This window comes from Eptatretus burgeri, chromosome 1 (assembly GCF_056783735.1).
Source record: "Eptatretus burgeri isolate ZD-2024b chromosome 1, Ebu_testis_v1, whole genome shotgun sequence".
Taxonomy (NCBI): Eukaryota; Metazoa; Chordata; class Myxini; order Myxiniformes; family Myxinidae; genus Eptatretus; species Eptatretus burgeri.
This window is the reverse complement of record NC_140961.1, coordinates 130,998,489-131,022,193: the sequence shown is the minus strand read 5'-3', so window position 1 is coordinate 131,022,193 and position 23,705 is coordinate 130,998,489. Positions and strand designations below refer to the sequence as shown.

Here is a 23,705-nt window from a genome sequence, read left to right as displayed (position 1 = left end):
ATGAACGGGAAGCACTCATATACAATTACACCAAAAGCACATGCAAAAGGAGAAGAAACACAATATTACACAAAAAGCAAATATAAAAGAGAAACACAATGCAGAGCTATCCGACTACCGAGCACACGGCAACACTTATACAATTTTACTTCACAGACGGCGCCGACAACACATATTCCCAAAGCAAAAGAAAAGAACCACCCTCCAGGATGAGGCGGGCCTGGGGCCGAGACCGTGTCGGGCCTACCCGTCTGATGATGAGACGCAGAGGCGGTGGTGCCTCAACTCCGCGGGCCTCGCGGACAGTGTCTGGTAGGGGGTGGGAAAGGGGCCCCCTTGTCGCACTATCTCAGCGCGGGGGGGAAACAGGAGGGGGTTGTTGATGCTCGGGGGGGGGGGGAGGAGGATATCACCCTGTCTCGGGTCCTGCGACGAGCGTCTCCACCTCGACCTCGGTCGCGTTGCTGGCCTCTCCCTCTGCAGCTCCCGGCACCGACGCGAGCACCCCCTCGTCCGCCCTCGCCGCCGCCACCTCTCCACAGCTCCGTCTAATCGCCCTCTCCGTCTCCTCTCTTGGCTCGTCCCAACTCTTCACTCTTGACTTCTCCCCTCCGAACTCTTGACTTCTCCCCTCCCAACTCTTGACTTCTCCCCTCCGAACTCTTGACTTCTCCCCTCCGAACTCACAACTGCCCACTGAACTGCCTTGACTGACGAACGCAGCCGTTTATATAAGCCCCGTGGCTTCGCTCCTTCACCTTTGACCCTCTGCCTCCGACCCTTCACCTCCAACTGGCTCCCCCATTGGACCGAGGAAAAGTGGGCGTGAATGCTTTTTGATCCATGAATTTGCATATCGCGACCTCACTCCAACGCCCTGGAGGCGGGGCCAAATCGCCCCACGCTCTCCGATAGGACGGAACAGAAGTGGGCGTGAGTCGTTTTTGATCCGTTTTTCTTCGGAAAGTCTGTGATGTCTCTGAACACGCTGCTCGGTGCGCGCCCCGCACGAGTTCAGCATCGGCGCCCACAAGTGGCGTGGGAATGACGGTGATGCGATGGTGGCGAGTTGTGACGGTAAAGGTCGTGGCTGTTGTTGTGAAGCGGCGTTGTGGTTGGTGGTTGTTGTTGTGATGGCTGTTGAGACGTGGTTGGTGGTGGTAGTAATGGCGGCTGGTCCAAAATAAAGATAGTAAAAGAAAAACGGCTATCCTGAAGAGTCGCAGCCCGACTGAATGACATTTATTCCCTCGAAACAACGGGTTTGGGCCTAACTACACATATACTTACAGAGATATCTCACCTAAGGGACCTGAATGGTGGTTTGCGAATTTCGTCAACCACAACAATATATAAGTATATATATATATATATATATATATATATATATATATATATATATATATATATATATATATATATATATACATATATATGTATATATTGTTACGTTTGAGGGGGGGGTATGCATTCAAAGGGTAATTAGGATGTCTAATTAGGTATGCCATGCTGTTCGAGTTTACCAGGATCTCGATGTAATAAGTAGCAATTCAGTGGTGATAAGTTGTCTAGTAAATGTTCATTTCTTCAAGGGGGGAAATGATAATTGTCACGTAATTAGATAGGGACACGGGATAGGGTAAGTGTGTCTGCGTAAACCCCTTTTTGGTATTCTCTGGAGACTGGCCGTGACGTCACAGGACAGTGCAGCGGATGGCTCCGCCCCATGATCACGATTGGCGGAAGGCGATGGCGGTGGGCCAATAAACGGCTCGATTGGAAGTGACGAGAACAGGAGGATAAAAAGGTTCTGTTCGGGGTCGAAAAGGAAGAGGAAGAAGATTACAACCAAAAGATCGTGTTTTTTTGGTGTAGAGGCTGCTGCGCGGAGAGCGTCCTTGTTGTTGTGCTGATTCGATCGTGTTCTTAATCGTGTCTTGGAGCCTTGCTAAGCCTCGTGCCTCACCTTGGTTGGCTCTGGGGTTCTGCTGACTCGGAGTACGGGGTCGAACGGCGGGCGGACCTGCCTCCCTCTCCTGCTCGCAACTTGGCGCCAGAACTGTTTCCCTGGCGGCTGTGAGCGGACTTGGGCCAAGACCAGGAGGTCGACAGCACCATGGTTTCTCCTGCCCCCCTGACGAGAGCAAGGCCAGCTCGTCCGGCGCCGATCCAGGGACAGTTGCGTCCACACCACGGTCTAGCCTGACCACCAGAAATAGCTACGTTTTGTGTGTGTGTATGTGTGTGTGTGTGTGTGTGTGTGTGTGTGTGTGTGTGTGTGTGTGTGTGTGTGTGTGTGTGTGTGTGTGTGTGCTTGGCGCCTTAGAAGGTTTGAGATCTCTATATTCATTGGAATTGTCTGTGTTTTTCCCCACGCCCGATCCCACACCATCCCGTCGAATCACCCCGGATCCCTCTTCTTGCCGAGTCTTGTTATTTCTGGTAATAATAAAAACAAATAAACATCATCAACTTAGTGAAAAGCGACTCGTGCCACCTTCCTCGTCCCGTTTGCGGTAGAGCGATTAGAACCGCCATGTTTGGGTTATAAATAAATAAACCGCCTCCATCGTTTCGGCTCATTCTACGTTGGCGGGACTGTTCAAGTCCCGTGGACGTCACATTGGTGTCAGGGTGTTGGATGTTCGAACCCCTCTAAATTATATTTGGTATCGGGAGAATATACCAAGATTAAAATCTCGCCACGAATTGGAATATAAAACTACTACAGGAAAGCGCGCGAGCGCGGGAAAATTTTGGTGGGATTTTTCAAATTTAAATTAATTGGCGGAAAACGGGACTTCTGCACCATGGCGGATGTGCAGATGTTTGAGGAGGAAGGCCACGTGTCTGGCAGCGAGTCGGGGGAACAAGGGAGAGACGGGGGTAGGGTTGGAACCTCCCCCATTCCGAGCGTGGACCGTGCTTCATCGCCCGTAACGGAGCCGGCAGCGCCGGAAACCGGCACGATGACGATCTGCACAATGTTGGAACGTTTAATGAGTGCAATTACAGCACAGGGGGCAAAAATGACGGCACAGGGGGCACAAATGGCAGAAATGACGGCACAAATGGAAAATCAATTCGTGACACAGAGGGCAGAAATGACGGCACAGGGGGCAGAAATGACGGCACAAATGGAAAATCAATTCGTGACACAGAGGGCAAAAATGACGGCACAGGGGGCAGAGATGGCGGATCGATTGGGGGTAATGGGGGAACAGTTGGGTGCACGGATTGATTTAATGAGGGATGAATTGGGGGAAAAGATGGAGAAAATGAAAACTGAGATGCAGGAGTGTGTGGATGTTAAATTGGGAGGAATACAAAGTAAATTCGAGGATAGATTGGAGGAAACAAAGGTAGAAATTACATTGGAGGGGGAAAATATACGAAAAAAATTGGTAGATAAAATTGATGCAACGAACATTCGGGTTGATAAAGTGGATGAAAGCCTGGAACGTCATCGTGCCTGTGTGGATGCTCGTATGCAGCTGCAGGTTGAAGAGTGGGGAGAGCTGAGGAAGCAAGGGATGAATTTGGCGGAGGAGGTAAAAGGATTGGAGGCTCGTTTGGACGAACAAGATAAAATTATGAGCCAAGATGAAGTATTGGATAAAGGCCTGGTAGAGCCGTCTTTTGTAAGTAGAGTGTCCGGGTTGGTTGAGGAGCAGCTACAAACTCGCAACGGAGCCTTTGAGGAGGTTGTGCGGGCCCAGAAGATCCTGCGGGAAGAGGTGAATCGGTCCATTCAACGTTTGGAACAGGAGGCAAAATTGACCCATGAGACCCTCACCACAAAACATTTTTGGCCACAGTGGGCTCCGAAATTGGATACGCAGCCACAAGGGTGTTTGATCCCTGGGCTGGATTCGGACAAGGGAGAAACTGAGAAGCGAGCAACCGTAAAAGTGATCCCCCTGGTAAATTTTGACGGGTCAGGGAGCGTTGAAGCTTTTCTGACGCAATTTGAGTGCATTTCCCGACTAAACGGGTGGAATGAGCGGGAACGTACAGGGAATTTGGTGGCAACGTTGCGGGGACCAGCCGCAGATGTGTTAAACGTGATCGCGGAGGGGATGTTGACCAGCTCCCACATTTGCGAGGCGTTGAGCCGTCGGTTTGGGTTCGCGGCAAACTGTGATCTGGTGCGGGCCCAGCTCCAGCACCGCAGATTAAAGCCGGGTGAGACAGTGCAGGAGCTGGCACAGGACATTTACCAATCAGTCAGGATCGCGTATCGGGACCTTACAGTGGAGGCGTGGGACAGACTGGCACTAGAGAAATTTTTAGCTGCTCTTCCTGACCCTGAGGTCCGAGCGCTAGTGGAGTTACAGGATCCACCAACTGTTCACCGAGCGGCCGAGTGCGCGGCCAGGCTGGCCTCGTGGAGTCGGCCGGGTCGGGTTCCAGAGAGGCCATCGGTGATGATCCGACAGGCGGAGATCCAGGATCAGGGAGGGGGGCTGGGAGAAATTGGCATTACCCAAATGTTTCAGGGAATTTGCCAGAAACTGTCAAGTTTGATAAGGGGTAATTCGGTAGTTGATGCGCCAAAGCGGCGGGGTCCAGCCCAGCCAAAAGAGCAATTTGATTATGGCCGAGGGGGTCCGGAACCGGAAGAGACGTTTCACCGATACTCACGGGGGCCTTTTATGGGGAGTTGTTTCCGGTGCGGGCGAAGAGGACACATGCAACGATATTGCCGGTACCCGGCGATGGAGGGACCCTCCAATAGACTTTTAGACTCGGAGAGGGTGAATCCTCCTGCTGAACCGCCAGGTCTATCCGAGATGCCCTTTCATAGGTCGGGTCCGGAGATCACTGTCGGGGGTCGGGGAGACTAGATTGGGCTGAGCATATACGGCCATGCTCGGCTGCTGACATTGTGGCGAAGTGCCCTCCTTTGGTGGAAAAAAATGAATTGTGGGAAAATTGGCATGGGTTTGTAAGTTCTGCTGGGTTTTAGAGTGACAATAGGGACAATGGGTAATTGGTAACAAAGCGGGCACAAGTGGCTGTCCAATGGCTGGTGCGTGGATCGGGTGAGAAGTGCTGTGTGAGTTGTTTTAAGTTAAGAAGTGAAATGTATGGTGCACACATTGATTTTTATTGGACATGGTGTGGTAACAGGGAAGGTCATGGTCGGTGAAGTGTTAGAAATGCAGGTGTCACATGTAAGGCCGATGGGGTGGGGGAGTCATGTGGGTTTTGTGGGTGGGGATGATGTGCTTGTCCACAGGGATTGCTGAAGTTCACGGTGAGCGGGAATTGCGACCCCCTTCAAGGAGATTCACCCCTGGTGGCTAATGGTGATAGTGTCTGGAGCCAACTGGGAGAGGGTCTGGTTGGTCAACCAAGGCGGGTAGGACCTTGGCGACCCAGTAAGGCCAGAGGAGCCAGTGAGACCCCTTCCAGTGTGTTGTACGGGATGAGAGCTGATGGCTACCAGGGGGGTGGGAATCAAAGGGAGCGGGGCGGAGAAACGTCTGGGTTGGACTAAAGCTTACCTGTGGGCATGGTTGCACCTGAGATGCCCCCATCATCTTGTGGTAACCCACCCCACGGCCACGACGGGATTCAGCCTGCATGGTTAAAATGAGGACCATGACCTAGAAATGTGATGATGACCATGATGTGAGTGTTGTGAAGATGTATGAGTCCCACTCGATCCCGCACAACTTGACATGTGCAGCAAGGGCATGATGTCCGCATAATTTTGGGGCAAGCAAATTTGAAAATTGGCTCCCCAGGTAACGCTGGGTCTATTAGCATCCACTGGGGGAGGCGGTCAAGTGTAAATATCCTGTGAATAGTGTCGTTAAGGCTTAGAGTAGGAATGTAAAGTATAAGTGTTGTGTTTTTGTGGAACCTTTTGTTTCCCCTCCCCAGATCACTGGAAGAGTGTTGGGCAAGAGCGATGACCCAGAAGATGGAGTGCAACTTCGCTCAGTGCTCTCATGTGATAAAATAAAAAAATAAAATAAAAACGAATGATTGTTTAGGCGAGGATAAGGCCATAAGGGGGTAGTACATTAAGCAGGATAGGTAAGTTAGCTGCGACTCGCTGCCCATTGCCCCTCCTACTTTATTTCGTTAGGTTAATTAGGTGTGAGTCAGTAAGTGTTAAGGCTGGTACGGTAGCGCCTGTGATATACCTTGCAGGAGCTGCGGTACCAGAGGAGGGGGCAGTGTTACGTTTGAGGGGGGGTATGCATTCAAAGGGTAATTAGGATGTTTAATTAGGTATGCCATGCTGTTCGAGTTTACCAGGATCTCGATGTAATTAGTAGCAATTCAGTGGTGATAAGTTGTCTTGTAAATGTTCATTTCTTCAAGGGGGGAAATGATAATTGTCACGTAATTAGAAAGGGACACGGGATAGGGTAAGTGTGTCTGCGTAAACCCCTTTTTGGTATTCTCTGGAGACTGGCCGTGACGTCACAGGACAGTGCAGCGGATGGCTCCGCCCCGTGATCACGATTGGCGGAAGGCGATGGCGGTGGGCCAATAAACGGCTCAATTGGAAGTGACGAGAACAGGAGGATAAAAAGGTTCTGTTCGGGGTTGAAAAGGAAGAGGAAGAAGATTACAACCAAAAGATCGTGTTTTTTTGGTGTAGACGCTGCTGCGCGGAGAGCGTCCTTGTTGTTGTGCTGATTCGATCGTGTTCTTGATCGTGTCTTGGAGCCTTGCTAAGCCTCGTGCCTCACCTTGGTTGGCTCTGGGGTTCTGGTGACTCGGAGTACGGAGTCGAACGGCAGGCGGACCTGCCTCCCTCTCCTGCTCGCAACTTGGCGCCAGAACTGGTTCCCTGGCGGCTGTGAGCGGACTTGGGCCAAGACCAGGAGGTCGACAGCACCACAGTTTCTCCTGCCCCCCTGACGAGAGCAAGGCCAGCTCGTCCGACGCCGATCCAGGGACAGTTGCGTCCACACCACGGTCCAGCCTGACCACCAGAAATAGCTACGTTGTGTGTGTGTGTGTGTGTGTGTGTGTGTGTGTGTGTGTGTGTGTTTGTGTGCTTGGCGCCTTAAAAGGTTTGAGATCTCTATATTCATTGGAATTGTCTGTGTTTTTCCCCACGCCCGATCCCACACCATCCCGTCGAATCGCCCCGGATCCCTCTTCTTGCCGAGTCTTGTTATTTCTGGTAATAATAAAAACAAATAAACATCATCAACTCAGTGAAAAGCGACTCGTGCCACCTTCCCCGTCCCGTTTGCGGTAGAGCGATTACAACCGCCATGTTTGGGTTATAAATAAATAAACCGCCTCCATCGTTTCGGCTCATTCTACGTTGGCGGGACTGTTCAAGTCCCGTGGACGTCACAATATATACATATATATATATATACATATATATATATATATATATATATATGTATATATATACATATATACATATACATATATATATATATATATATATATATACACGTATATATATATATATATATATATATATATATATATATATATATATATATATATATGTATATATATATATGTATATATTGTGATGTCCACGGGACTTGAACAGTCCCGCCAACGTAGAATGAGCCGAAACGATGGAGGCGGTTTATTTATTTATACATATATACATATATACTGTCTATATTAAGGAGTATAAGGTCCATCTAAAAAGTAACGGGACTGAGCCTGCTGAGTGCTCCACGAACACAACTTGAATGAACGGGTTGCGTCACAGACTTTCGCAACATATATATACATATATATATATATATATATATATATATATATATATATATATATATATATATATATATATATATATATATATATAGATATATATATGCTTGGTGATGGTTGACTGCGCACATTGTGTGATTTTTTACAGGTCGTGCTTTACACGTTGTCTTGTCTGAGTCGTCGCGCTATGAGTCGTGAGCAGAGAGCCAATCTGAAGTTTCTTGCCAAGCATGGCAAAACAACTTCCGAATCCTTCGCAATGCTGCAACAAGTCTACAGGAAAAAAATAATGTCACATACATGTGCATTTGAGTGGCACAAGAGGTTCAAAGAGGTACTGGAGGAGGTTGAAGACGATCCACGGTCTTGAAGACCTTCAACGAGCAGAACGGCAGACAACATCGAGCGTGTGAAGCAGATGATGCTTGCAGATCGTCGACTCACGGTGCAGATGATTGCTGAGGAACTTTCCATCAACAAAGACACTGTCTGGAGCATCATCATTGAAAATCTCAAAATGTACAGGTGTGTGCAAAGATGGTCCCCAAGCTGTTATCTGAGGACCAAAAACAGCAAAGAGTCACTGTCTGTCAAGACATTATCGAGCGCCTCGAGGACGATCCAGACCTGCTCAGGAGAGTCATTACTGGCGACGAATCATGGTTATTCGAATACGATCACGAGACCAAATGGAAGTCATCAGTGGAAAAGTCCGGCATCACCAAGACCAAAGAAAGTAAGGATGTCGAAGTCGAAGGTCACGGTGATGCTCATCACGTTTTTTGACATCAAGGGCATCGTCCACTTCGAGTTTCTACCACAGGCTCAAACAGTGGATCAATACGTGTATAAGGAGATCCTCCGGCACCTCATGAGGTCATTTCGGGACAAGAGGAGGGATCTGTGGGAGAACAGCGCCTGGATGCTCCACCATGACTACGCCCCTGCTCTACGTGCCCTGAGCATCCGACAGTTTCTGGCAGAGAGGAACGTGCCAACGCTGGAGCAACCCCCGTATTCGCCAGACTTGGCCCCTTGTGAGTTTTTCCTATATCCTAAGCTCAAGGGGGCTTAGGACTTAGAATACGATCACAAGTGGACCCGATTTCCTGATGTGGAGGCCATTAAAAGGGCCATGCCGATGGAGCTCCGGCGGATTCCAGGAGAAGCCTTCTGGGGGTGCATCGAAGCATGGAAGAAGAGGATGGACAAGTACACACATATATCTATACATACATATGAAAACAGATGACCCAATCACATCTCTCACCTGAGAATGGAGGTAATAACAAATTACCTGTCCGCTAATCAATTATAGCTCTCACCAAATGACCAATCAGCTCTCACCTAATTGTTTAATATCACTGCAATTCTTCATGCTAATCTCTGTGTTGTATTACAAAATAAACAGCAATAGTTTTAAAGGATTATAGACAAGGGGCATTATAATTACAAAATACTTTGTAGCAATAGCTATCTTCGCCATCTTCCTTCTCCCTTCACAAACACTTTTTTTTAGCATCCATGCCAAATCTAACATTGAACAACCCTCTTCTGCCATTGTTTCTTCTATCTCGAGCTAAAACTCTTCATTGTGAAACTTCTTCAAGGTCGATATTTTATGATATGATGAGTTAGAAAGGCACAGCTCACCTTCAGATAAAGCTCCAGAGTTTTGGTGATATGCACATTGTCGTTTGCCTCCTTGTACAGCCGAGTGAGTTCAAATATTTGAGTGTCGAAGGTACGATGAACTGAAGTGTCAGTTTTGGCAAGTGCAGTGACGGTGGACTGCACCTTGCCTAAAGAGAGTTGCTCAATCAATGGCCTGAGGGTGGCACAACGTTTCCTCCAGAATTCCAACTCAAAAAGAGGCCCCTCACCCTGTCGAGCAGAACCAGTTGTTACATTTCGCAAATCCATCAGAGTAAAAGCACATATATTGTAATATATGATCATTGATAACATTGTTTTGTCTCTGAGTAGTAGGCAGAAGTTAGATAAGACCTCAATCACTGTGTGTGTTCATATAGATTCTTAAAACATTTTGAACGTGCATTAAGTGCATGTGATTAAGTAAGGTGCCCTCAGTGCTAACTGTGAGGGGAGGCATTGTCCAATTTATATGAAAGCTAGAGGTAAGGTGTCTCATTCCTTTTGTCCCCCATGTCAATCTGGACGAGTCTGGGAAAGGGTAGAATATTGTTGCGAATTCGCGCCCGCCGGCATGCGGACGGCCACGTCACTCGAATCGCGACCGCATCGCCCACCGGACGGACAATTCAGTCGTGACCCTCTCGGAACAACGCCGGGAGCTAGTCACGGGTGGGGGTTTAACCCCACCACGACCGTGCCAATTGCCCACCCGCGCAGGATAGGGTTGCTCGCCAAATTCGATCTACCTAAGTACCTGCGCGGATGGTCGACCGAGCGATCGTCCCACGCCACAGGCTGACTCCGGACACGAACTGCTTAAGTGGTCCGTTCCGTGCTACAGTGATAACCGAGCGGTGTTATCGTCGGCCTCGACGGTTCCGATTAATTACCGGGTGTCTTAAGCCCACTACGGACCCTTTACGTGAAGCAGGATGGAGGGTCAATAAAGAAAAGACGAAGCGAAACGGGAAAACAGTTCACACAAAGCACATTTATTTCCCGGCACACGGAAAGCACACATATACAGACAAACAATCAAAATGCACATATAGCAACAAAAACAAAAGCAACAACGATGCAGAGTTACTACCGACTACGCGCACACACGGCAACAATTATACAGTTCTACTTTACAGACGGCCCCAACACACATTTACTCAAAAGCAAAGGAAAGAAGCCACCCTCATAGACAAGGGGGCAGACGGGCCTGTAGGCCAATATGCACGCGTGACCTGAAGGAGCGGCCAGGCCCGTGAGACCTGGGGGGTCCTACCCGCGTCCTCGTGACGCGTTGGCGGACGAGCTGCAGATGTGGCCGCGTGGCTGTGCCCCGACTCCGTGCTCCTTGGCGGGTTTCGTTGGCACGACGTTTGGAGTGGGGTGGGAACGGGACCCCTTGTTGCACTATCTCAGCGCGAGGGAAAGGGGGAATTGTTGATGCCCTGGGGGAGGGAGAATGGCTGGCTGGCTTGGGTCCCGCGACGAGCGATCCCACACCGCAACCTCGTTGCCGACCGCCGTCCTTCTCGCCTCGGACCCGAGCTCCTTGGCCTCTTCCCAGCCGATTCTAGAACCCAACTCGATGGCACTCTGATGACTTCGCCACCCGACTCGACTCACTCTCCACCTGACTCGACTCTCTGCCACACTGATGACTCGACTCACTCTGCACCCGACTCGACTCTCTCCACACCGATGACTCGACTAAGTCTGCACCCGACTCGACTCTCCCTGATTCGCCTTGCGCTCGCCGTTTTATAGGCCGGCAGGAGAAAACAATATGCAAATATCCGGATCAGGATGACCTCGGGGGCGGAGCCACGCTCGCCAATTAGACGGAGGAAAAGTGGGCGTGAACCTCCCCTGATCCTAGAATTTGCATATATCGATTTCACACAGACGCGCCTGGAGGCGGGGCCAAGCCGCTCCGCGCTTGCTAAATGGACGGAGGGGAAGTGGGCGTGTAGCGTTCTTGATCCGAATTCTCCCTCGGAAAGGCCGCTATTTGCGCTCGCGGCTCGGTGCGTTCGGCACCAATCGCCGAACGGGCCTGAGACAGCCCGACGCTCAGTGTTCACAGGTGGTGCGGGAATGGCCGTAGGAGTGAGGTAAAGGTGGTGGAGGGTTTTCGGTGGTGGTTTGATGGTTATGGTGCCGTTTGGGAATGGCGGTGATGCGATGATGTGGGATTGAGTTGTGAAGGTAAAGGTCGTGGCTGTTGGCGTTGTTGTTGTTGTTGTCCGAGGGTTGGAGCATGGTTGCAGTTGGTGACGATGGCTGGCGTGGTGATTGTTGTGTGATGGCGGTTGAGACGTGGTTGGTTCAAAATAAAGATAGAACAGAAAAACAGCTATCTCAAAGCGTCGCAGCCCGGATGAATCACATAAATTCCCTCTATACAACGGGTTTGGGCTAACTACACATGTACTTAGAGATATCTCACCTACGGGCCCTTCATGGTGTAATGCAAATTTCCACAGCCGTAACACTACCCTCTCCCCTTTTTACAGACTCGTCCCGAGTCGTCAAATTTTCATGTGCCATCATGTGTAGTTCTCCCCTCGTACGTTTTACCTACGGATCCCTGAGTGCGACATTCATGGTATTCGTGTCCCCAAAATAAATTACCTGAGGGCTGAGTAACTAACTAAACAAACCCACTCATACGGACGACTTAAATAAAATTGCCGGCGCTAAGACATCCATGCCGGGGGCGCACTCATATTTACAGTACATCTTAACCTTACAAATCTTACAGTAAACCATGGCCCAGGATCAATGGACTCTGCAAAGAGAAAGCAGTTAGCAGGGAGCCAGGCTGCTCGCATGCAGTCTCTGGCTCAAGCAATGCAGGTGGCAGGGAATGTGGCCGGCTGCTCACACGCAGTCCTAGGCCTCCCCCTTTTAAATGGGCGCAGCGAACAACGGCGCATGGGCTGCACAAATGCAGTCTCCTGGCGCGGCTGCCTACAGGGCAGTCCCTGCAGTACGCGCGACGATCTGACGCAGCAAACAACGTTGCACGGGCCGCCAATGCGGTCCCGTGATGCGGCTGACAGGGCAGTCCCTGCAGTACGCGCGACAATCTGACGCAGCAAACTACATTGCACGGGCCGCCAATGCGGTCCCGTGATGCGGCTGCCTACAGGGCAGTCCCTGCAGTACGCGCGACGATCTGACGCAGCAAACAACGTTGCATGGGCCGCCAATGCGGTCCTGTGATGCGGCTGCCTACAGGGCAGTCCCTGCAGCTTGCAAACTGTTGCGACGATCCTGGCGCACATGGCAATGAACAAGGGGGGGGGGGGGCAAAGCAAAATTGAACGGGGGCAAAAAGTAGATGAGGGCAGTGGGCATGGCATGGCAAAGGCAGCAGGCAACCACAGCCTGCAGAACAAGGCCATTGCAGGCAAACACAGCTGGCAGACGAACTGGCCAGCACAGGCCTTGCAGTAAAAACAGCCGGCAGATGAACTGGCTGGCACAGGCCTTGAAGCACAGCAGCTGCAGACGATCCGGCCGGTACAGGCCTCGCACCAAAACAACAGCTGCCGATGAAGTTGGCAGGCCTTTGCCTTGCAGTGCATTTTGATGGAGGGAGTGCGGCGCTGCTGGCCACTCGGAAGGCTGGCTCGGACCTGCCTACTGTCTCCCTCCCACCTATCGCCTTTGCCTGTCACTGTCTATACCCACTCCCTTCATTTGTAAAAACCCAATTTAGCCCCAATTAATTTTTTGGTTTATTTTCTTTTTATTCCTCACTATAAATCGTCCCCTAACCCCCTTTACTGTCCTTGTTCGGCTAACCTATCTCGTCACCTAGCCTACTCCCAACCCCTACGTTCCCTTCCTGGAGGGGAATGAGGGAGAGCTAGCGTCATGTGCCGAGGCCCAACGAAGCCTCAGGATGGCCTCCCCAGACTTCAGCGATCTTTAACCCAAAGTGGGTCCAGCGGCCCACAACGAGAGCGAAGGGATGGATGGTGCGGAGGAGTACACTTCCTAATCTACCCTATCCATTTACCTTTAAACTACCCCGGGGCTTTCAACAAGCGCTTCTCGCTTAAACTATTGGTTCTAACAACCCAGATTCCAGTCGCCTGTGTTTGTGTCCTCACAATTTCGGGCCTCGCCCCCCAATTTTCTTCCCGTGCCCTCACACGGTGTCATGGCTGGGGCGCGTGGCTCCCCTTGGCAGGCACGACCCTCTGCCGATTCTCCGACGATGGCACCCCCGGGCACTACACTGCCTCCGAGCCTACCAGCTCCCTAAACACCGGGGAGTGCCCTCCTTGGCGACTCCCCTGAAACGCTCACGTGGCAGGCAGGCTTCCTGGGCCCCTTTCCGAGGGTCACCCGTGCCCACAACACTGCCCACACAGCTAATGGCGCCCTGGGCCCCCGCACCATGCGGGCGCACCCGTGCCCACTACGCTATCCCGGCCCCCCATGGGCCCTTGGCCTACCGCGGCCGACTAGCCCGGTGCCCGGGGTACCCACTCAGCGATACTCACCTTTCGCAGCCACGCTCCCAGCCTGTCAACAGGGCTCCTGCACCCCTCCAAACGGGTTTTGAGCCGACACTCCCACCAACAGCAAAACGACTTCCATTTTGTCAATTTAACTAACCCAGCTAACTCACTCTACACTGACCCCGGGGTCCCTTGGGCGGGAGTCACTCCTCCCCCCAATCACTCATCGCACCATGCATTCCACATTCACTCCATTCACTCAGACCCGCTGGCCTCACTCACTCACCAAGCACTCACCTCACAACTTTTCTGAACTCACACACCGCTGAACTCTGCCATCCTTCTGACTACTTCCCCTAACTAACTCGTGCTCCCACGTCGTCCCTTACACTAGTAGCACATCCTTTTAACACTACGTAGCTAACCTACGTCCTCACTACACATTCAAAGTCTGTCACTGTCCTCAAAATCCTTATTTGCAGGGGGGGCTTCAACCCTCCCTACTCGGCTCGTGAACTCGTTGCAAGGCTCTGCGAGCCTTGTGCCTCTGCGGGAGCGGCTGTTCCAGCACCGACTCCTCCGGCAAGACATATCCATGAGGGCGTAAGGTCGCGCTTGTAAGGTCTCAGGCGGTCCGCGTGGACGATCCGGGGAAGGGCCCGTGGTCCCATTTTAATTTTTAGGACCACGTCACTGATTTGCGCCAGGACGACCCCCAGGCCCTGCCAAGGTGAGGTGAGCTTCGGGCATCTGCCCTTCCTCCGCCGGGGGTTAACGAACCAAATCTTCGCCCCCGGTGGGTATTTGCTGACCTGGCTCCGGTGGTCGTACCTGCGCTTCATCTTTATGCCTGCCTATTGGAGCTGGTGTCGTGCGAAGGCATGGACCTTCTCCATGCCTTCCTCCAACCGACGGGCATAGCCCTCCCCCGGGGGCCTATCAAGCCGCTCAGGCGTCAGACCACACAATAAATCGACGGGGCTTCTCAGCTCCAGTCCATACATCAACAGCGCCGGACTACACGCGGTAGACCCATGCTGGGACGCGCGATAGGCCATCAGGAGGTATGGGAGATGTTCGTCCCAGTCCTCCTGGTTAGTGGCGGTGAAGAGGGCCAACTGTTGAACCAGGGTCCTGTTGAACCTCTCCACCATGCCATCCGACTGTGGTCTCAGGGGCGTTGTCCGTGTCTTTCGAATTTCCAGGAGCGTGCACACCTCTTTTAGTTATTCGCTCTCAAAATTTCGTCCCTGGTCCATGTGCAGCTCCTGCGGAATCCCATACCGGCATGTAAATCCTTCTACGAAGGCCTTTGCCACGACCCCTGCTTCCTGGTTGGGGAGGGCAAAGGCCTCCGGCCATTTGGTGAAATAGTCCATAATTAAGAGGATGTACTTATTACCCTGGCGAGTGGGGGGCAGTGGTCCCAAAATGTCCATGGCCACTCGCTCAAGGGGGGCCCCAACGTGATGTATTTGGAGTGGGGCCCTGATCCTCTGTGGCGGTCCCTTTTTCGCAGTACAGGCGTCGCATGCTCGACACCAGTTCTGTACATCGCGCCCCATGTTAACCCAATAGAACCGCCGGGGGACCCGAGATTTTGTTTTGGTCCTGCCCAAATGGCCGCCGGCGCGGGTACCATGCACCTGTTTCAAAATTTGGGTCTTAAACCCATCAGGGACTATCACCAGCCAAGAAGCTTGTTCGGAAGGAATCTCCACCCACTTGCGATATAAGATGTTGTCCCTCATTTCTAGGGTCCTCCACTGAGCCCAGTATGCTTTTGTTCGCGCTCCGAATGGGGCGATCTCCACCCCACTGGGCCTCCTGGTTTCCTGGACCCATTTGCACACTGGCCCTATCACGGGGTCTTCCCGCTGGGCCGTGCTCCATGCCAATCCACCAAATTCCTCTCCCGCGGTTAGTGGCGAAGTTGGGCCTACCACCCGGGCCGCAGGGACTGGGAGTTTCGGGGAGGTGTCTGCCAATCGGTCCCTCTCTTCATGTCTCGTGCAATATCTGCAGTTTTCTCCCAGACAGGGGCGTCGAGAGAGCGCATCGGCATTCCCATGAGCCTTACCGGCTCTATGGACCACACTGAAATCGTACTGCTGCAACTTTTCCAACCACCTTGCAATCTGGCCTTCTGGTTCCTTGAACCGTAAGAGCCATTGCAAGGAGGAATGGTCAGTTCAAACCAAACATTTCCTCCCGTACAAGAGCGGGTGGAAATGGCTAACGGCAGACAGCATAGCCAATAGCTCCTTGCGAGTTACGCAATAATTTTGTTCGGGCCTACTCATGGCCCGACTGTAATACGCGATCACTCTTTCCACGCCCCCTGTGTCTGAGACAAGACTGCTCCCAATCCTTCCTGGCTTGCATCCGTGTCCAGGGTATACATCCCGTCATCGGTGGGGTACGCTAACACGGGTGTGGACGTCAAACACCCCTTTAATTTGAGGAAGGCCTCCTGGCACTCTCCTGTCCAATTAAATCTCAACCCCTTCTCCATCAACCGGTGAAGGGGCCGGGCTATCTCCGCAAAGTTTGCCACGAAGCGCCGGTAGTAGGAGCAAAGTCCCCAAAAGCCCCGTACCTGTTTGACAGTTGTAGGTACGGGCCACTCCTCTACCGCTGTAATTTTTCCGGGGTCGGTCTTCACCCCCTCGTGGCCTATCACGTGTCCGAGATAGGCCACCTCTGTCGCGAACAAAGTGCATTTCTCCGGGCTCGACTTTAGCCCTGCCTGCCTGAGGTGCCCAAACACGTGGTCCAAATTGGCTATCTCCTGGGTGAATGTTTTAGCGTGTACCAGGACATCATCCAGATACACCAGGCATGACTGCCACGGCATGCCGCCTAGTACACGCTCCATCAGTCTCTCAAAGGTGGCGGGGGCGTTACACAAACCGAACGACATCACACTGAACTGATACAGTCCCTTCCCTGTGGAAAATGCCGTTTTCTCCATCCCCGTCTTATCCATCTCCACCTGCCAATACCCACTCTTGAGGTCCAAAGTTGAGAACCATTTAGAGCCTGCAATGGCATCGAGGGAATCGTCAATTTGAGGCAGGGGATAGGAGTCGTTGAGTGTCACGTTGTTCAGCTGGCGATAGTCCACGCAGAAACGCGTGGTCCCATCCTTCTTTTTGACCAGCACAACCGGTGACATCCAAGGACTTCCCGAGGGCTCAATGACACCTGCATTGAGCATCTTTTCAACCTGTTCATCAGCCTCCTCTCTTTTGCTCCAAGGGAGCCTTCGAGCAGGCTGACGGACAGGACGGGCCCCATCGGTGTGGATCTGATGTTGCACCAGGCCCGTACGTCCAATATCCTCTGGTGACAAGGAGAAGATCCCCATGTGTCGGTCGACCAGTTTGTATAAGGCCTCCCGCTGGGCATCCTCCAAATCTACAGTACTCCGATTTACCATCTCGCAAATGGGACCGGGCCAATTCCTAATCAAGTCTGGAGACTCCCTCTGGGGCCGGTCCGGCTCGACGTTATCGTCCCTCAGCTCTGCGACCTGTTTTACTGGGGTGCAATCTGCCACCTTCGTGCCCTTCCTGATAGTGCGTGGTTCCGTGCTAACATTTATCACCCGAACGGTCACTATTGGCCCGTCGGTACTTACCAGGGTGCGGCCCACGACTAAACCCGGGGTTGATGGTCCTGCCGGTAGTTCCGCCAGGCCGCAGGAGCCCTGCCACGTTGGGTATGCGCGCCACCGGGCCGGGACCACCGCCTCGGCACCCGGGGGAATGACCATGGAGTCAGGAGCCTCCAGCTCCACCCTCTCATCCGTGCTCATGCCCCCTAACGGCAACTCCTCACCACCCAACTGCATGACCCCCCGGCCCAAGTCGATCTTACAACCACCGGCCGTTAGCACATCCAACCCTATTAGACATGGGTCGCACACCTTCGCCACCCAAACCTCTATCCTTGTTTTCACGGTGCCCAACTTAAATGACACGAAACCATGTCCTATGATGGGGGCCGTTGCCCCGGTGGCTAGCTGCAAACTATGGTTTTGCAGACAGTGGATCTCATTCCAACCGTCTACACTCGAATCAAGGACCACAGGGCTGATGATCGTTGGCGCTTGCTCCTGTGTCCACAACGGCGTCTACCCCTACGCCGGCAACTTTGCACCGAATTGTTAAGCTACCATTGCCAATTTGGCCACAATTGATGACCTGTCGCAGTTCTGAGGGCTCTTCTCCATCCGAGTCTGCCGAACACGGCCCTACATGTTCGGCACTTCTTAGTTTCCCGGGGACTGGTGGGGGGGGGGTGATGGTTGGGCCTGGCTATCCCTATTGACCCGGGGCGGAGTTGGTGGTCTGGGGGGCCGTGGCTCTTCCCTTCGCGGAGGCCTTTCCCTGCGCAGGGCATTGCACTCCCGCTGCAGGTGGTCCCTTGCGCCACAATTATAACACCACCTCTGGTAAGGTGTTTGCCTCCGGTACGCCGAATTATACCCCCCTCCATTCCGAATTGGGGTACCCCCTGATGGCCCATCCCCCGCCCTTCCTGGGCGCGACCTCCTCTCCCCAGGTCTCCCGAACCGGCGGTCGAACATGCTCTGCACCATCTTTTCCATTCGCGCTTGGTCGCCCAGGGTCGCCCCGGCTCCCAGCGCACTGTCGTTCACGGGGCCCACCTGTCGGACTGCCACCGCATGCCGCCCAGCCCCTCCCAATGGCGATCTGGCTGCCTCCCAGCAGGCGGCAGTATCAGCCACCTTCTGGAGGTTGTCCGGGTGCCATACGGTCAGCAATGCTCTGACATCGGTGCCCCCTATCGCTCGGAGAAAATGGTCCAGGGCAATCTCCTCCCGGTACTCCGGCGGCATGCTGGTGTGCGCTATCCCCACCAAGCGGCGAATGTCGTGTGCCAATTCTCCCAGTAGTTCCTGGGAGCGTCGTTTGCGCCCGTTGAGCTGAGCTTTAACAAGCTCGCTCTGCTGGTCCATGCCAAATCGGTTTTTAGGGCTGAATGGAGATCCTCCAGGGTAACCCCCTCACTGGGTACCGTGGTCATGACTTCCAAGGCCGTGCCATGCAGGGCCGCCATGAGTTGTGCCACACCCTGCACATTCGGGGTCGCTTCCACACAAGGGGGCGCACTCACACCTTGCACCACACACACCGGGACAACCACAATGGGGATTTGTGCCACCCCAAGGGTTTCCGGGGCCTCTATACCCTCCAAGCTCTCCGTGCACCCGTTCGCAGCACTCCTCCCCTCAACTCCGCTTGGCACGACCGAACCCACCTGGTCGTGAGTCGCCTCAAGGGGGCATACTCCCTCCCCTCGTTCCTGGAGGAGGCTATTCAGCTGCTCGCACCGGGTCCCTACACGGTCCGCCAGCTCACCCCCATTATCCTCCACTAACTCTATGTGTGTGTGCTCGTCTTCAATCCCGTCCAATTCACCCTCTATCTCCCGTGTCTCTATTATTTCCGTCTCTTCCCTTGTTATCTCCCTCGTGCACGTCTCCGTCACCCCAATTAGTTGTTTCCCTCTCGGTCACCGTCACTGTTGCTCTCTCCGTAACCTTCACACTTCTCGCTCAACACGTCCCCCGAATTATTTTGTCTTCACCCGCCGGTGCACTCCCCTTCAGCTCGTTCGTCCCAGCACGTGGCGTCGCCATTATGCCCGCCTGCAGACATTGGCCCATTTGCCGCATCTCACCCCGCATCTCTTTCATTCTGTTTGTGTCTCCATCCATTTTGTTTTCCATCTGTTGGGCATTCGTATCCATTTTTTCGTTCATGCCTCTCATTTCGTTTCTCAACTGTCGTGCAGTTGTTTGTATTTCTTCCCAACATGGCGAATAGCTGGGCCATGTCGGATGCACTCGGGTGAGCCGTTTCGGCAGGGATCGGGGGAGGGTTTCGGAGGAGGGAAGGGGAGGTGTCATATACCGCGGCCGTTGCTGCACCCATTTCGGCCTCTGGGTTTGGTTGGGGAGTTCTTGTTCCTGCACACCAATGTCCTGCTCGGGGTCTCCATCCTGGGCCATGGATCCTACATTTCTAATACCCCTGGCTCCCGCTCGCCTTGAGACTCCATCTTATTTCTCACAACAGGTCAATTTGGCCTGCTCGTAATTTTGGAGGGAATCGGGGGTCACTCCTCTCACCCCTGAACCAATTCCCTGTGAATTTAGCTTGGAGATGGGAGAGTTTGTTTCCCGCTCTCTGACACCAGTGTTGCGAATTCGCGCCCGCCGGCGTGCGGACGGCCACGTCACCCGAATCGCGACCGCATCGACCACCGGACGGACAATTCAGTCGTGACCCTCTCGGAACAACGCCGGGAGCTAGTCACAGGTGGGGGTTTAACCCCACCGTGACCGTGCCAATTGCCCTCCCGCGCAGGATAGGGTTGCTCACCAAATTTGATCTACCTAAGAACCTGCGCGGATGGTCGACCGGGCGATCGTACCACGCCACAGGCCGACTCTGGACACGAACCGCTTAAGCGGTCCGTTCCATGCTACAGTGATAACCGAGCGGTGTTATCGTCGGCCTCGACGGTTCGGATAAATTACCCGGTGTCTTAAGCCCACTGCGAACCCTTTACGTGAAGCAGGAAGGAGGGTCAATACAGAAAAGACGAAGCGAAATGGCAAAACAGTTCACACAAAGCACATTTATTTCCCGGCAAATGGAAAGCACACATATACAGCCAAACAGTCAAAATGCACATATAGCAACAAAAACAAAAGCAACAACGACGCAGAGTTACTACCGACTACGCGCACACACGGCAACACTTATACAGTTCTACTTTACAGACGGCACCAACACACATTTACTCAAAAGCAAAGGAAAGAAGCCACCCTCATAGACAAGGGGGCAGACGGGCCTGTAGGCCAATATGCACGCGTGACCTGAAGGAGCGGCCAGGCCCGTGAGACCGGGGGGGTCCTACCCGCGTCCTCGTGATGCATTGGCGGACGAGCTGCAGATGTGGCCGCGTGGCTGTGCCCCGAGTCCGTGCTCCTTGGCGGGTTTCGTTGGCACGACGTTTGGAGTGGGGTGGGAACGGGGCCCCCTTGTTGCACTATCTCAGTGCGGGGGAAAGGGGGAATTGTTGATGCCCTGGGGGAGGGAGAATGGCTGGCTGGCTTGGGTCCCGCGACTAGCGATCCCACACCGCGACCTCGTCGCCGACCTTCTCGCCTCGGACCCGAGCTCCTTGGCCTCTTCCCAGCCGATTCCAGAACCCAACTCGATGGCACTCTGATGACTTCGCCACCCGACTCGACTCACTCTCCACCCGACTCCACTCTCTGCCACACCGATGACTCGACTCACTCTGCACCCGACTCGACTCTCTGCCACACCGATGACTCGACTCACTCTGCACCCGACTCGACTCTCCCTGATTCGCCTTGCGCTCGCCGTTTTATAGGCTGGCAGGAGAAAACAATATGCAAATATCCGGATCAGGATGACCTCGGGGGCGGAGCCACGCTCGCCAATTGGACGGAGGAAAAGTGGGCGTGAACCTCCCCTGATCCTAGAATTTGCATATATCGATTTCACACAGACGCGCCTGGAGGCGGGGCCAAGCCGCTCCACGCTTGCTAATTGGACGGAGGGGAAGTGGGCGTGTAGCGTTCTTGATCCGAATTCTCCCTCGGAAAGGCCGCTATTTGCGCTCGCGGCTCGGTGCGTTCGGCACTAATCGCCGAACGGGCCCGAGACAGCCCGACGCTCAGTATTCACAGGTGGTGCGGGAATGGCCGTAGAAGGAGAGAGGTGAAGGTGGTGGAGGGTTTTTGGTGGTGGTTTGATGGTTATGGTGCTGTTTGGGAATGGCAGTGATGCGATGATGTGGGATTGAGTTGTGAAGGTAAAGGTCGTGGCTGTTGGCGTTGTTGTTGTTGTCCGAGGGTTGGAGCGTGGTTGCAGTTGGTGATGATGGCTGGCGTCGTGGTTGTAGTGTGATGGCCGTTGAGACGTGGTTGGTTCAAAATAAAGATAGAACAGAAAAACGGCTATAAAGATAGCAAAATAAAGATAGAACTCAAAGCATCGCAGCCCGGATGAATCACATAAATTCCCTCTATACAACGGGTTTGGGCTAACTACACATGTACTTAGAGATATCTCACCTACGGGCCCTTCATGGTGTAATGCGAATTTCCACAGCCGTAACAATATGATACGTTTCCCTCTTACTCACAGAAGGAGACAATTCCACCTCCCCAGTGCTCTCCTTCACCCTGCAGGAGGCATACCTTGATTTTGTTGGTCAGGTTGGATTCATAAACCTCCTCAAGGGGTTGGGGCCTCAGGGCAGAGGCAACATGAGGCCTGCCTGAGTGTAGCAACCACTGAGTTATTATTGGTGGGGTCCTCGGCGGAGACCCATGTTGCCCGAGATTGATTTGCCTCGGAGGGGGTGGGGGTGAAGACTTCCTTCCAAAGCCTAAATTTGACACCTTGTGCCATTTTATCTCTCACTTGTTCAATTGATTGTTTTCTGTTTTTGTTCAATTGATTGTTTCCTGTCTGGACCTATCACTTGTACAGTTTATGTCTGTTTTGCCTCAGGGATATCATTAAACTGCACCTTGTTTGTAATACATTTATTTGTTTATTTATTAACCTCCCCCATTGAAGATCGGAGGTTACTGTTTTCACCCCTTTCTGTTTGTTTGTTTGTTTGTTTGTTTGTCAACAGTATTACGGAAAAAGTCCTTGACGGATTTCGACAAAACTTGGTGGAGGGATTCGGTATGGTCCAAGGATCATTCCATTAGATTTTGGACTTTGTCCAAATGGCGGCCATTTTGAAATAATATTTGAAATTTTTATTTTGCATTTCTACATGTTTTAAGTGATTTCCACCCCCCCCCCCAAAAAAAAATTGTTAGAGAAAAAAAAATATATTTTTGCAACTTTTTTTTCAACAAAATTTCGATTTTTTTTTTTGCATTTCTACATGTTATAAGTGATTTCCAACAAAAAAAACATGCCAAAACTAGAGGTGGAGCACTCGGGAGAGTGCAAAACCTCTGCCGCCAATACTGCTGGGTCAGTCAAGTGAACCTTATATCTTATTCATTAAATATTGTTGCAGATTCGCGCCCGCCCGCGTGCGAGCGGCCACGTAACTCGAATCGCGGCACGTCGCCCACCGGACGGACAATCCCGTCGTGACCCTCTCGGACTAACGCCGGGAACTAGTCACGGTTGGGCCTTTCGGCCTCACCACGATCGTGCCAATCGGCCCCCCGCGTGGGATAGGGTTGCTCGCCAAATTCGACCTACCTAAGTACCCACACGGAGGGTAGACCGGGCGATCGCACCTCGCCGCAGGTCGACTTCGGACACGGGCCACTTTAAGCGACCCGTTCCGTACTATCGGGATAACCGAGCGGTGTTATCGTCAACCTCGACGGTTCGATTAATTATTGGGCGTATTTAGCCCACAACCAACCCTTTACGTGAAGTAAGATGGAGATTCAATAAAAGAAAAGACGAAGCGAAACGGGAAAAACAGTTCAACATAAAGCACATTTATTCCGCGGCAAACGGAAAGCACACATATACAATTATACACCAAAAGCAAATGTAAAAATAGAAGAAACACACAATTCTGCACAAAAAGCAAATGCAACAATGCAGATCTACTACCGACTACCGAGCACACGGCAACACTTATACAGTTTTACTTCACAGACGGCGCCGACAACACATATACTCAAAGCAAAAGAAAAAGGGACCACCCTCAACGATGAGGGGGGGGGGCAGACGGGCCTGGGGGCGAGACCGCGTCGAGCCTACCCGTCTGGTGATGAGCTGCAAAATGGCGGTGGCGCCCCGA

The 23,705-nt window shown here is 52.5% G+C and overlaps 1 protein-coding gene across 5 annotated transcripts in view; it reads right to left on the bottom strand.

Annotated features, from left to right (window-relative positions):
- The window catches only part of DNAH10 (dynein axonemal heavy chain 10), a 494,970-nt gene that overhangs the window by 415,029 nt on the left and 56,236 nt on the right, over positions 1-23,705 (bottom strand). For all 5 annotated transcript variants that reach the window (XM_085898117.1, XM_085898134.1, XM_085898126.1 and 2 more), the window contains exon 7: positions 9,367-9,597. In XM_085898117.1, the coding sequence (XP_085754243.1) occupies positions 9,367-9,597 (231 nt within the window). The remainder of the gene's footprint in view (positions 1-9,366; positions 9,598-23,705) is intronic.